At 50.1% G+C, this 13,325-nt stretch overlaps 1 protein-coding gene across 1 annotated transcript in view; it reads left to right on the top strand.

Moving 5' to 3' along the window:
- TMEM132D (transmembrane protein 132D) overlaps nt 1-13,325 on the top strand; it is a 745,873-nt gene that overhangs the window by 728,641 nt on the left and 3,907 nt on the right. The window contains exons 7-9 of the mRNA XM_006874079.1: nt 40-245; nt 1,054-1,330; nt 6,139-6,330. Of these exons, the coding sequence (XP_006874141.1) occupies nt 40-245; nt 1,054-1,330; nt 6,139-6,330 (675 nt within the window). The remainder of the gene's footprint in view (nt 1-39; nt 246-1,053; nt 1,331-6,138; nt 6,331-13,325) is intronic.

Here is a 13,325-nt window from a genome sequence, read left to right as displayed (position 1 = left end):
GTCTGACAGATGATAGACTGAACCTCTCACTCCCCACAGGTGTCTGACAGGTGTGACTACGTCTTCGTCAATGGCAAGGAGATGAAAGGCAGGGTGGACGTGGTGGTGACCTTTACCTACCTGCACTTGCAGGGGACCCTCGAGATGACTGTGTGGGTGCCCCAGCTGCCCCTGCACATCGAGGTCTCGGACACGGAACTCAACCAGATCAAGGGCTGGAGGGTGCCCATTGTCACCAGTAAGAGGTGGGTGTGCCTCAACAAGGAGATCCCTGGTGGCATCATGGCGAAAACGCTCAGCTGGTCACTGAAATGTCAGCAGATCAAAGCCCCTAGCCTCTCAGAGGGAGAAAGATGTGGCCGTCTGTTTCCTCCGAGATTCACAGCCATGGATTCCTGTGTGGCGGTTCCACTCTGTCCTACAGGGTCACCAGGAGGCAGAACTGGGTTTAGATACAACTGGTGTGATGAAAACGAACATGAGTAACAAACGATTTGTATAGCCAAGGAGCCCTGTTGGTGCACTGGCTAAAGTGTTTCACTGCTAACAGAAAGGTCAGTGGTTCGGACCCACCAGCCTCTCAGAGAGAGGAAGTCATGGCAGTGTGCTTCCTTAAAGGTTTACAGCCTAAGGCTCCCTGTAGGGCCACTGACCGGACTCGGTGGTGGCGGCTCCTAGGGCTGTACCAATTATTCACGCAGTACAGGTGGGCTCTGACTCACGGTGTCCCCAGTACAGCAGAACAGACGTAGCCAGTCCTATGCTATCGTCACTGCCACTGCTCTTGTTGAGACCACGGTTGTGGCCACTGTGGATGTTGGGTGCCTCTTGTGTCAGGACTGATTTCCAGAAGTCGGTCTCCAGGTCTTTCTTCCTAGTCTATCTTAGTCTGAAAGTTCTGCTCAAAGCTGTTCAGCAGTGCAGCAGCACTCAGACCCTGGCTACCCCTTGTGGAGGTCACCCCGCATGGCAGTCTGTGGCCCGGGAAGGCAGGGGCGGTGGCGATTTCACCTTCCTGACCCTAGGGCCCCTGACCTGTGACCTTCTTGACAGGCCAGCCCAGGACAGCGAGGAGGACGAGGAGGAGGAGGAGCGGCGTGGCCGGGGCTGTACCCTTCAGCACCAGCATGCCACAGTGCGGGTGCTCACCCAGTTTGTGGCCGAGGCAGCTGAGCCGGCAGGGCACCTGGCCCACCTGCTGGGCTCCGACTGGCAAGTGGACATCACAGAACTGGTGCACGGCTTCATGCAGGTGGAGGACCCCAGGGTGGCCCGGCTGCAGGGTGGACAGGTCCTCGTCGGACAGGAGCTTGGGATGACCACCATCCAGGTACGGTGCTCCAAGGCCTGGGATCCCCGTCCCCAACGACTGAGGGTCCAGTGAGGGCCCCCAGTTCCCCCCGAGAACCTAATGAGGGCTCCTGGTCCCCCTAGGGTCCACTGGGAGCCCCCAATCCTCCCTCTGAGAGTATAGTGAGGGCTCCCTTGGTCCCCACTGCCCAGAGTCCAGTGAGATCCAGTCCCCACCCCACCAGGACCTAGCCTGGTACCATTGATTAGAACAGTGGGTTTTTTTTTTTTTTTTACAGTGAGTAGATTTTGATCACAAGGTCAATTTGAACCGCAAGACTAGTGGGTTCAAACTCAGCAGCTGCTCCTTGGAAACCCTATTCAGGGCCACTATGAGTCAGGAATGACTTGATGGCACTTAACAACAACAGGTTTACAGACGTTGCTGGGGACAGTGCTGTGACAGAAATCCTGAGAGTCATCATCTGTTACTTAACATCTGCGGGACTCCGAGCCGGCGCCTCTGGTGGGTCTGCGTGGCCCTTGGGTTTGTGGTTTTCCCGGAGTGATAGCCAATGGTACCACGGTGGGAGTCGATCCTGTGAGGTGAGCTAGCCTCATCAGAGTCGCCAGCAGGACCACCAGCCACCCACCAACCTGTCCACTGTCCTCAAACCCCTTCCCTTTCCTTCATGGTGTTCCTGCCTCAGCTAAGCTCCGGCCTCAGGCTGGGAAAACTCGGGCATTTCAGAAACAGACTGGAAGAAGGAACCGTGGCAGCCACGCACACAATGCCCTCGGAGACTGGACAAGAGAGGACCAGCATTGGGAGCTAGGAGACAGATGTGTTTATGAGGTGCAGTCCTCAGAGGCTCCCCTGGGAGGGCCTTTCACCTCCTACCTGGGAACAAATGGAGGTCTGACGTCTCATCATGTACCTGCTTACAGATTAGGCCGTGTCCTCAGGAACCCTGCCCTGGAGTCTCCAAACAGGAGTCTGTGAGGGTCTCTTGTAGCCAACGTGTGGTGACTTATGGGAAATTCAGAGTATATGCACCATGGACCTCAGTCACCTTCAAGCCTGGAGCTGAACTCACCTCCGAGGATCAACTTTCAGCCAAACAGCAGCCAGGCCTGGAAGGTGGACGGCCACAGCACGGAGGTGCACACTCCTCAGGACAACCAAGCACACTGACAGGAAGGGCCAGGAAGGAAGACAAATGGAAACAGGAAATGCAGGGAGGAAGTGGGAAGAGGGCTCTTCCATGGTGGGGCTAGCAATGACAGGACACAAAATGTGTCCGAGCTGTTGAACGGATGAACGGAAAGCCCATTTATCTATAAACTGTCACCTGAATCCATAAAAGGAGAGACCTGGGTCTGGAAGCAACTGGGAGCCACATGCTCACAGAACCGTGAGAGCTGAGGAGGTACCATCTGTGCAAACTGACAGAGGACCAGGGGTGGGGGGTGGGGGGGTGGGACCCAGGGGACAGCTGCCCCTCACATCCCAAACTGCCCACTGTGGCCCAGAGAGTTGGGAATCGCTTTATAGGAAACCCTGTTGGTTACATGGCTGTGGATTTGATTTCCAAAGGCTATTTGTGTCAAGCAAGGACACTGACAACCTTCTTCCACTGACTCCCAAGGTGAGGAACCTGAGTGCCGACCCCCGGCATGTCCTGATGCTGACCTCTCGAAGCATCAGCCCCTCCATTCCAGAGGTCATCTGAGAGCAAAGAGACCACAGTGCTGGTTAAGAAACCCAGAATCGGGGTGGTGGGTGAGGGCATGGGCCAGCTGCCCCAGCATCGAAGTGGAAGTGTCTCCGGGGACCCCCTTGTCTGAATTCCCACTGAGTCCTCCTGGGTTATCACTTCACTACCCTGCTGCCTCTGGACGCTGTTTTCTCACACTCACCTCATGGGACCCCGAAAGTGGAGACCGTGTTTAGATAGAGCTCTGATTCTGGGCTTTAGGAGCCCCAAGGGGACATCACTCTGGATATACATCCTCACGAATATCAGGACAATGAGAGAACTGTGACAAGAGGGCAGGGGAATGCGGCCCAGGTCCTTCTGAAGGTTTTCATAGGGTGTCTTACCTCTCCAGTGCTGGGCTCCCAGAGATCCCACAAGTGGGTGCATGAATTGGTTCTCTCACACTTTAAATAAGAGACACGAAGTCCTAATCCAGGGTTTCAGCTCTCAGGGAAGGCTTGCCCTCTCTGTCAGCTCTGGGAGGGGAGGGCCTTGTCTCCTTTCAGTATCTGGGGTCTGGTGTTCCTTGGCAGTCTCCGTCTTGGTCTAGGAGATTCCCAGCACAGGGACCCTGGACCCACAGACTGAGCTCCCCTCCTGCTCTTCTTCTTGGTGGTAGGAGGCCCCTTGCTCTCTTCTGTCTTCTTTCTCCTGTATCTCTTGTCATATCCAAGGTGAGGCAGGCCACACCAAGGGACACTCCCAGGCCTGTAACCTGAGTAGGGGTATTACATCCCACCCCAACCCCCTTACAACTCTTGGCTGCTTACATAAATCACATCCTGGGCAATGAGGACACCATTGCATAACTACCAAAGTGCCTTGAGACTCAGGGACCAGAGGAGCTGACACATTGGGGTCCTGGGGGCCACAATGAAATCTATACCCTAGGAAATTCTCCAAACCAGCTCTTCACCACGGGAGCAGAGGGGCCAGGGAGGGGGAGGTGACTCCACACATGCTGGTCAGAAGCAGGAGTCCCTGGTCAGGGTCTCAACTGAAGCCCCACTTCCCGGGTCATTACTGACAAGAACTGAGGAGAGATGAGATTTTGGGATGTTGGCATTGAGGTGGAGATGAGGCACCTGTTTACCAGAGGATACGGGACCACCTTCCCCATCACTGAGCATCCCAGCCCTACACCTTCCAAAATATGGAATGTGGATCCCAGTGACACCAAGACAGTGTTATGGGCTGCATGGATCAATAATCACTATTCCTGGGTTACACCATGATGTACACGTGTGTGAGGGAAAAAAACTACATAAAAAGCAAATACCAAAACCACAGTTCTTCAGTGCTATATCATTTACACACAAAGCAAAACAAATGTCAAGTTCTGATAGTTACGAGAAAATATTAGTATCTATTCCTGAAACCATACTGAGACATAAACATACCCATTGATTATCGAAGGAACAGTATTATCTGTGAAAGTACACAGGAACACGTCACAAAGCATTGTTGCTGAGGTTCCAGTTGACACATGGGGCCCTGGGGTGGCGCTGTAGGATAAGCACTAAACCAAAAGGTCAGTTTGAACCACAAGGTTGACAGTTCAAGCTCACCAGCAGCTCCTGCGAAATCCTATACAGGGTCACTATGGAACGGAATCAGTTCGACGGTACTTAATAAAAACAGCAACAGTCCACACATGTGCGGTGTATTCCAGACAGCGTCTCTGCCATCAGTGGATGGTTAGGGACAACTTCTTTCAGGGATACACTTGTCTTACATTCCTTGTTGTTGTTGTTGTTGTGAAGTGCTGTTGAGTAGATTCCAACCCATAGCAACCCTGTATAGGGTTTCTGAGCAACAGCCGGTGAGCTTGAACTGCTGAACTTGTAGTTCAAATGGTTTTGCAGTCTGGCACATTAGCCCCAGCGCCACACCAGGACTCCTTAGGGGCCTTTAAATAAAACATCCAATCAAGACAGTGACTTTTGAGGGATCTGCTGGGCCAGTCAGTGCACGGCAGAGAGGTCGGCTCGGAAGGTTCGGGTGCCAATCCAAGAACACAGAGTCCTGGGAGGAAGGTTTAGAGAGCTGGAAACGCCGCCGTCAGAAGTATACTGACAGAGATGGAGGAGATGCGGGTGAACAATAGCTTCATGTCGTGATGTTTTTCTTTAATAAAAGCCCCCATGATTTTGTAGCAATGCTTTTTAACTGACTCTGATGTAACTACCTGCGAGGATGCGAGCTCAGGGTCTTGTACCAGATGCTGGTAGGAGTTACGGGAACTTGTGAGGGTTTTGAACCTCTGTGAGGTCCAGCTTCCTCTTCTGGAATGTAAACAATCTGGTACCTAGCTCCTAGTGTGGTTCTGAGGAGTCTGAGTACACAAACTCTCCAGGTACAGCACTTAGTAAGTATGGGGTCACCATCATTGCAAATGCAATCAACAAGGAAACAGTTTCAAATAAGATGGATATTGTTCCAAGCATGCCAGTCATTAATGCAGTTGAATTATGGTATTAGCCAAAACTACCAACAGTACCAGGGACTGCCAGAAGAACAGCCAAGCCTGTCTTGGAGGAAGTACAGCCAGAATGTTCCGTAGAAGCCAGGATGGCCAGACTTCATCTCTCCTTCTTTGAACATGTTATCAGAAGGGACCTGGAGAAGGACGTCACGTTTGGTAAAGTGGAGGGTCAGCGATAAAGAGGAAGACAGCTGACGAGATGGGCTGTCACAGTGTCAGCAGCAATGGGCTCAAATGTGACAGCTGTGAGGACAGCGCAGGACTGGGCAGTGTCTCCTTCGCTTGTGCCTAGTGTCGCTATGAGTTGAACCAACTCGAGGGCACCTAACAACACCACCACCAATGCCAATCATCACTGTAAACATACAACACCACCAATGCCAATCATCACTGTAAACATGGACCCTTCCTAATGCGGACCATGGTAGCATTGAGGTGGTCTGTAGGGTATAGAGGGGTGTCACCCAGGGCACCGACTTGCCCCCTCTGAGAAGCATGTTCAGGTGCACAGGTGAGCTACAGGTATGAGCAGAGCCCCTCCTGTCTGTGCTGCCCCGGTGCCTGCCCCTCACAGCAGCGGCCCATCTCCTGCTCTTCCCTCAGATCCTGTCTCCCCTGTCGGATGCCATCTTGGCTGAGAAGACGGTCATGGTGCTGGACGAGAAGGTGGCCATCACAGACCTCGGTGTCCAGCTGGTGACGGGCCTGTCACTGTCCCTACAGCTCAGCCCGGGCAGCAACAGGGCCATCTTCGCTACAGCAACTGCTCAGGAGCTGCTGCAGAGGCCCAAGCAGGTGGGACAGGGCTCGGGGCTCGGCGGGAGTCACAGGGTGACTGGTGTGTGGGTCCAAGGGCGGCTTGTGGAGTGGCCGCCTGCTCTGCCTACCCCCAGCTCCCTGACCAAGAGCCAGGCCTGAGAGTCCCCAGAGACAGAGGATGGACAGAGCCCCTCCTCAACTGGGCTGCTTGTGGGGACTCACATGTTCCATCCACGCTGGTCAGCTATCCAGACAGGCCTGGGTGAGGGCAGGACTGCCCCTAGATGGTGAAAGGAGGACTCAGTAGTGACGCCTCCTGCCGCTGTGTCCCTGCCCACCACTTCATGTTTAGTGCAGAAACAGAGCCCACGGCATGGGTTGTCTTTTCTGTTTTTTCAGTGACTGAGGATGAGCATGTGCTGTGTGTGTGCATGTGTGTGTGTGTGTAGTGTGTGGTTATGGGTATGTGTGCTGAGTGTACATGAGTGTGTATGTCATGTGTTTATGTGTTGCATATGCATGTGGGTGTGGTGGTGTGGTGTGTACCTAGGTGTATTGTGTCTGCTTACATGATTGATGTGTGTGTACTGTGTCTGCATTTATGTGGGACATATATTTTGCACATGTATGTAGTCTGTTGTCTTAGCCTGGGATCTCTAGAGAACCAAACCCGTGAGGCTTACATATAAAGAGAAGTTTACATCAAAGAAATGGCTCACACAGTTGTTGTTGTGAAGTGCCATTGAGTCAGTTCTGACTCTTAGCGACCCTATATAGAGTTTCCATGGAATAGCTGGTGGGTTTGAACCACCTCCCTTTCAGTTAGCATTCTGGTACTGTTCCTATAGCCCCACACCACTACCCACACACTGTTGTAGAGGTGGACACGTGCCAAGTCTGGGGGTCAGACAAACCAGGATCAGCCATCACTAGAGCAGGCCACTGCCTAAAAAAGTCCAGAGAACCAGAGCGCACATGATCCCGGACCCAGGCCCGGCAGAAGGGAAACCAGCATGGTCCGAGTGCCCCTCACTTTGGAATCAGGCCACACGGCCAGGAAAACTTGCTCTTAGTGATCAGCTGCTTGGATCCATGGTAGACTTGAGTGCGTTCCATTAGCTCTCATCACTCATCAGACCCCAAGAACGCTGACCCAGTAATGCTGATTCAAAACCTTAACTGCCACATTTGTGTGCATGTGTATTAAATGAGTGTTGTGTCTGCATGTGTGTATAATTGTGTGTCTTTTTGTGCATGTGATTGCTGTGTGTATAGGACGTGTTGTGTACAAGCATGTTGTGTGAAGGTGTGTGTATGTTTGTGTGCACTGTAAGTGTTGTCTCAGTGTGTAAATGTGTGATGTAAGTATGTGTGTGTTGTGTGCACATCTGTGTATATATGAGCTGCATGTGTGGTTTGTGTGTATATGTGTGTTTCTACATGCATATGTGTGTGGTGTGTACTGTGGGGGTGTGCTGTATATGCGTGGGGTGTGTATATGTGTGTGTTCTGTGTGTGTGTGTGTGTGTGTGTTTATGTGTATGTGTACAGCATATTGTCTATGCATGTGTGTATTTTGTTATGTGTGTACAGTGTGTACATGGATGCATGTGTTGTGTATGTGTATAGTGTATTGTCTATTCATGTTTGTGTGTGTGCTGTATTATGTTGCTATCTGCATGTATATGTGTGTCCTGTATGTATACGTGTATTTGTAAGTGTATTGTATATGCATGTGTGTATGTATGTGTACTATATATGTGGTGTGTGTGTGTGTGTGTGGTTTCCATGTGTCCATGGGTGTTTGTGTGTTCATGTGTATGTGTGAAGTGTATCATAGGTGCATGCGTGTAAGTACATGTGGTGTGCAGGGGGGCGTTTGCACATGTGTGTGGCTTCCATGTGTATATGGAAGGAATTTTCCAGTACCCCATGTTCTCTCCTCAAGCACACACATCCCATGACCCTTGTCTGACTACAGAAGACAAGGGCCTTCCACATTGGTCCTCTCTACATCCATGGAAAGGGGTGTCCTCACATGGGGCTGGCAGGATGTTTTTCTGGAAGCTTTTCTTGCTCAGTGGCTCTACTAAGACCAGGGTGTGTTCTGAGTGGGCATAGTGCTGAGCCAGTCTGGTGGGGGACACAGAGAGCCTGCCTGTCCCCACATCACTACTGGTCCTGGGCAGGTGGGTTCTGGGTAAGAAGAAACTTGGAAGTGGACGGTCCCTGTCAACTAAGAATTTTGGCCAAAGGCAGACCTCCCTGTTTCAAGGAAAGAAGTCAGCCCGGATATAAAGTGCAGACAACAGACAAGTCACCCCAGCTGCTCTGTCTGTGGTAAATTAAGGTACACATGCCAGTAAATCATCAAGGCTCACGGGCAGGATCGAGATTATGGCCCTTAGACATCCTACAGGTCTGGAAGTGAACTCACCCCTGTAGCTCAATTTCTAGTCAAATAACACACATGTGTATAAGAGGAACTATCACACCAGTGAGCTACTCACACGGTAGAATCCTGAGTCATCTGATATCAAACGGGCAGCATGTACCCAAGGACAAAGTTCTGAACAGTTAGGAAAGAAGGAGAAACGGAGACAGGTAACACAGGGAGGAAGTAGGATAGTGATGTTGCATTGTGGGATTTGTAGTCAGTGAGCTGAAACAAAAATGTGCCTGAATCCTTGAGTAGAAAGCTAATCTGCTATGTAAACCTTCACCCACTTCACAATAGAAAGAAACCAAAAGAGCTAAGAAAGAGATAAGACACAGAGTCAGGCCAAAGAGCTTGTCCATTTCTGGTGCGGACAGCTGAACACACTGGCCTATGGGTCAGTTCCATGGTTGTTGGACAGAAATCCAAGTGTGTCCGAATGTCCTGCTCGGATTCATGACGGGGTGGAGGACCCGGATGAGTCTGTATCACGCCCAGTGGATTTTACGATGGGTCTTGGCTGGAGTTTCCTTTTAGCTGCTGGTCCACATCACTGCCGCACCACATATGAACGGGTTGGCTGGGCTACCGGGCTCACCGGCCACACTTTTAGCTCTGTATTTGTGTGTGTGCTGAAAATATACACCATCCATCATACGCCGTTCCAGCAAGATCTGCTGGTACAATTCAGTGGCACGTGTTACGTTCTTTAAATCGTGCCAGGATTCTTGCGGTCCTTTTCCCAGTCATCCCGCCGTCTTCAGCATCACCTCCGTGCTCCTTCCCCTCCCTCCCACCCCCTAGTAACCAGAAGAATCTTCACAGTGCCTTTTCTGATTTCCCTGAGTGACAACCTGCAGCATCTGTCTCGAGACCCGCCCAGGTTAACATGGATCGGGATGCCCTTGTATGTGGATAAGTGCTGACCCCGTATGTGTATGTGTGCACCACTTCTGTTTCTCCGTTCACCTGCTGAGGCACACTTAGGCACACTGGAGCGTTCCTGCCCTCACTGCTTCTGGGTGGACACTCGGTTGGAGATCGCTGCCACAGGGTAGTTCTCGGCCCAGCTTTTTGAGGACACGCCAAACTATTGTTGATAGTAGCAGCGCCATTTTTCATTCCCACCCACGCAGGTGAGGGTCCCACTTTCCCCACCACCTTAGCAGCACTTGGTGTTTCTGTTCTGTGATCATTGCATTCTATGGGGTTGAGGTGGTATCTCGTCATGCTAACTGCAGGGTCAGCAGTTGAAGCCCACCGGCCACTCCTCAACAACCCTATACAGGGTGATTGTGAGTCAGAACCAACTTGACGGCACTTAACAATGGCTAATGTATGATACCTGGTGGTACAGTGGTTAAGTGCTCACCTGTGAACCAAAAGGTTGGTGGTTTGCACCCATCAGCCGCTTTGGGGAGAAAGATGAGGCTATTTGCGTCTATAAAGATGACCGTCTCAGAAGCCCTATGGGTCAGTTCTACTTGGTCCTGCAGGTTCAATATGAATCTAAGTCAATTCAGTGGCAAGTGGGTTTTGAATGCAGTCCTGATATAGTGCTGTAGGATAAGCTCAGGATCAGTGGTTCAAACCCATCAGTTGCTCAATGGAAACACTGTCCAGGGCTGCTGTGAGTCCGAGCCAGCTTGACAGCACTTCACAACAACACTGACATTGAGCATCGTTTCATCTGCTGGTTGGATATTTGAATATCCTCTTTGTGAAATGTCTGTTTAAGTTCCTCTGGTGCTCAGTTTCCTGTTGAGTTTTAGATGGGAGAAGGCAGGCGATTTGACTTCTATCAGATCTATGAAGCCCAAAAATGTTCTCCTCAAGTATAGCTTGTCATCCTGGCACAGCTCTGCAGGATAATGCCCTGGACTGCAAGGTCAGTGGTTCAAACCCACCAGCCACTGAAACCCTATACAGGGTCGCTATGGATCAGAACTGAATAAAGAGCAACAACAAAGACTAACTTGTCTCTTCACATTGTTGATAAACTAGACACATGTGACGTGCCTTTGTTCTTACTTCCAAAAACGAAATAGCATGAAGACAAATTTTATTTGGGGTCCCTGGATAAGTGCAAATCATTCACATGCTCCGCTGTTAACTGAAAGTTTGAAGGTTCAAGCCTACCAAGAGACGAACCTCAGAAGGAAAGCCTGGTGACTTAGTTCTGAAAAATCAGCCGCTGGAAGCCCTCTGGGGAGCACAGTTCTACTCTGACACACAAGGGGGCGTCATGCATCAGAATCGACACCACAGCAAAAATCGCAACAAAGACTAGTCCTGTCGTGCTCGTGGCTTACTCACTGCAAGGGCAAGAGATCTACTCCAGCAAGGGATCTATTACAAAGCATCTAATAAAGCCCACAAGCCGCTCCTCAGAAACCCTATACTTAAGAACCAAGAGACTCTACAGAACAGACTCGACGGCACATAACAACATTAAATCACAAGGGATCTCTTGCAGGGCCGGGGCATCTCGCAAATGCAGCTGTAAGATCTCGGAGGGCTGGAACGTCAGTACTCTTTCACGCAGTCTCTTCTCTGTCAAATCCATGGATCTGGTTTGTTCTTTTCTTCCTGAAGGCATATTCTCTCCCTGAACACTTGCTTATATATGGCCCCTTGAGACTGTCCACAGACAGGCTTTCTTGAGCAGAGCATGCAATTGTGATTTGGTTCTACTGATAGAGAAGCATGAAGGCCAAGTTGCATGTGGGGTCTCCAACGTTGGGTTGTTCCAACTCTCCCGAGTTCCCATGTATCTCCCACAGCTAACTGTACTTGTCATGGATTACTTATTTCCCATGAGCGGGGGTGATGTGCAGACAGACAGACAAAAGCAGGGCTGGTGACAGAGATGCTCAGAGACTCAAGGGTGTGGAGATGAAAGGTTCTGATGGTCCCTCCATCCATGTGACTATACTCTGGTGTTCCTCATTCCGTGCTTGGGATGGTGCAAGGTCGGGAGGCAGGAAGAAGCAATGGACCTGCCACATCACTGTTGATACAAAGGCATCTCTACCAAAATTGATGAAGCCACCAGAATATTCCTTAGCAACAGGGATGATGACATTTCAGCTCATCTACTCTGATCATCAGGAAGGACCAGTCTCTGGAAAAAGACGTCATGTTTGGTAGAGTAGAGGGTCAGCAGAAACAAGGGGACCCTCTATGAAATGCATCCACACAACAATATTCTCAAATGGCCACAAAGATAGCATGGGACCCAGCTGTGTTCTCTTCTGTCCCCATGAATCCGAGTTGGCTCAATGGCAGCCAACAATTCCTATGGAGGGCTGCCGTGAAACTGAAGGGTGTCTCGTCAATGAGTGCCCACCTGCCCAATGCAGACTCAAGGAAGGAAGATCTGAAGCAGCAACGTGAAAGGCAAAGATTCAGAAGCACGAAAGTCTTAGCTCTGGACACCTTTTGGTCTCCCAGTTTCCTCCTGTGGGTGGGATATGGGGATCAAAGACCCAAAAACTTTGTTAATAGAGAACTGCTCTCTGTCTAGATGGTTTACCAGCTCACTTCAAGTCAAGTCCACCCCTGCCGTTACAGTCCGTGAAGACAGGACTAAGGCAGGCCCTCTGGGTGTCCTTTTCTTGATTAGAGGCTTCATTGTATGTTATGAGCAGTAAGTGGAGAATCAGTAGTATTCAATAACGTAAAGGTAATGTAGTAAATACACTTCATGGAATGTACAACACTGGTAAGCGATCCCAATAGCCAGTAATAGCCCTCGACCTGCAGTTTATTCCTGTGCAAAAATACACCCAGCACTGCCCAAGGGACCCATTGTTCTGTTACCACGGTTCACTAGAAGGGAAGAAAACAAAATCTTATTACAGTGTTTCCTACCGGCCTGTTTTGATGTTGTCACTTTTGTTGTTTTCTTTCCATTTTACGTCTTTATAAGAAGGAGTTTTCTTTCAGGGGTTTGTTGCTGTTGTTAGATGCTGTCAGTTGGTTCATAGTGACCCCCATGTACAACAGAACAAAGCTCTGCCCGGTCCTGCACCGGCCTCACGATTGTTGCTGTATGTGAGCTCATTGTTGCAGCCAGGGACTAGCTCACCCCCCACCCCCCGATAACCTGAGATGAAGTCTCACCATCCTCACTTCTATCTAAGAAGTATTGTGGCTGCAGTCCTTCCAAGATAGATTGGTCATTCTCCTGTCAGTCCATGGTATATTTAGTATTCTCCGACAAGAGATTACTTCTCTTTCGGTCTTCCTTAATCATTGTCCAACATTATTAATAGGAGGTGATTGTAAATACCATGACTTGGGTAAGGCACACTTTTGTCCTCAAAGTGACATCTTTTCTTTTTAACACTTTCCAGGGGTGTTTGGCAACAGATTTGGCCAATACAGGACATATTTGATGTCTTAACTGATGCCTTTCTGGGTATTGGTGGTGGATTCAAGTAGAATGAAATCCTGGACAACTTCAATCTTTTCTCCATTTATCATGATGTTGCTTATTGGTCCAGTGGTGAGGAGCGTGCTGTCTTTTTTATGTTAAGGTGTTATCCATACTGAAAACCATACTCTTTGACCTGCATTCTTAATATCCATG

Source organism: Chrysochloris asiatica, unplaced genomic scaffold, assembly GCF_000296735.1.
Source record: "Chrysochloris asiatica unplaced genomic scaffold, ChrAsi1.0 scaffold00261, whole genome shotgun sequence".
Taxonomy (NCBI): domain Eukaryota; kingdom Metazoa; phylum Chordata; class Mammalia; order Afrosoricida; family Chrysochloridae; genus Chrysochloris; species Chrysochloris asiatica.
This window is presented reverse-complemented; position numbering and strand designations above follow the sequence as displayed.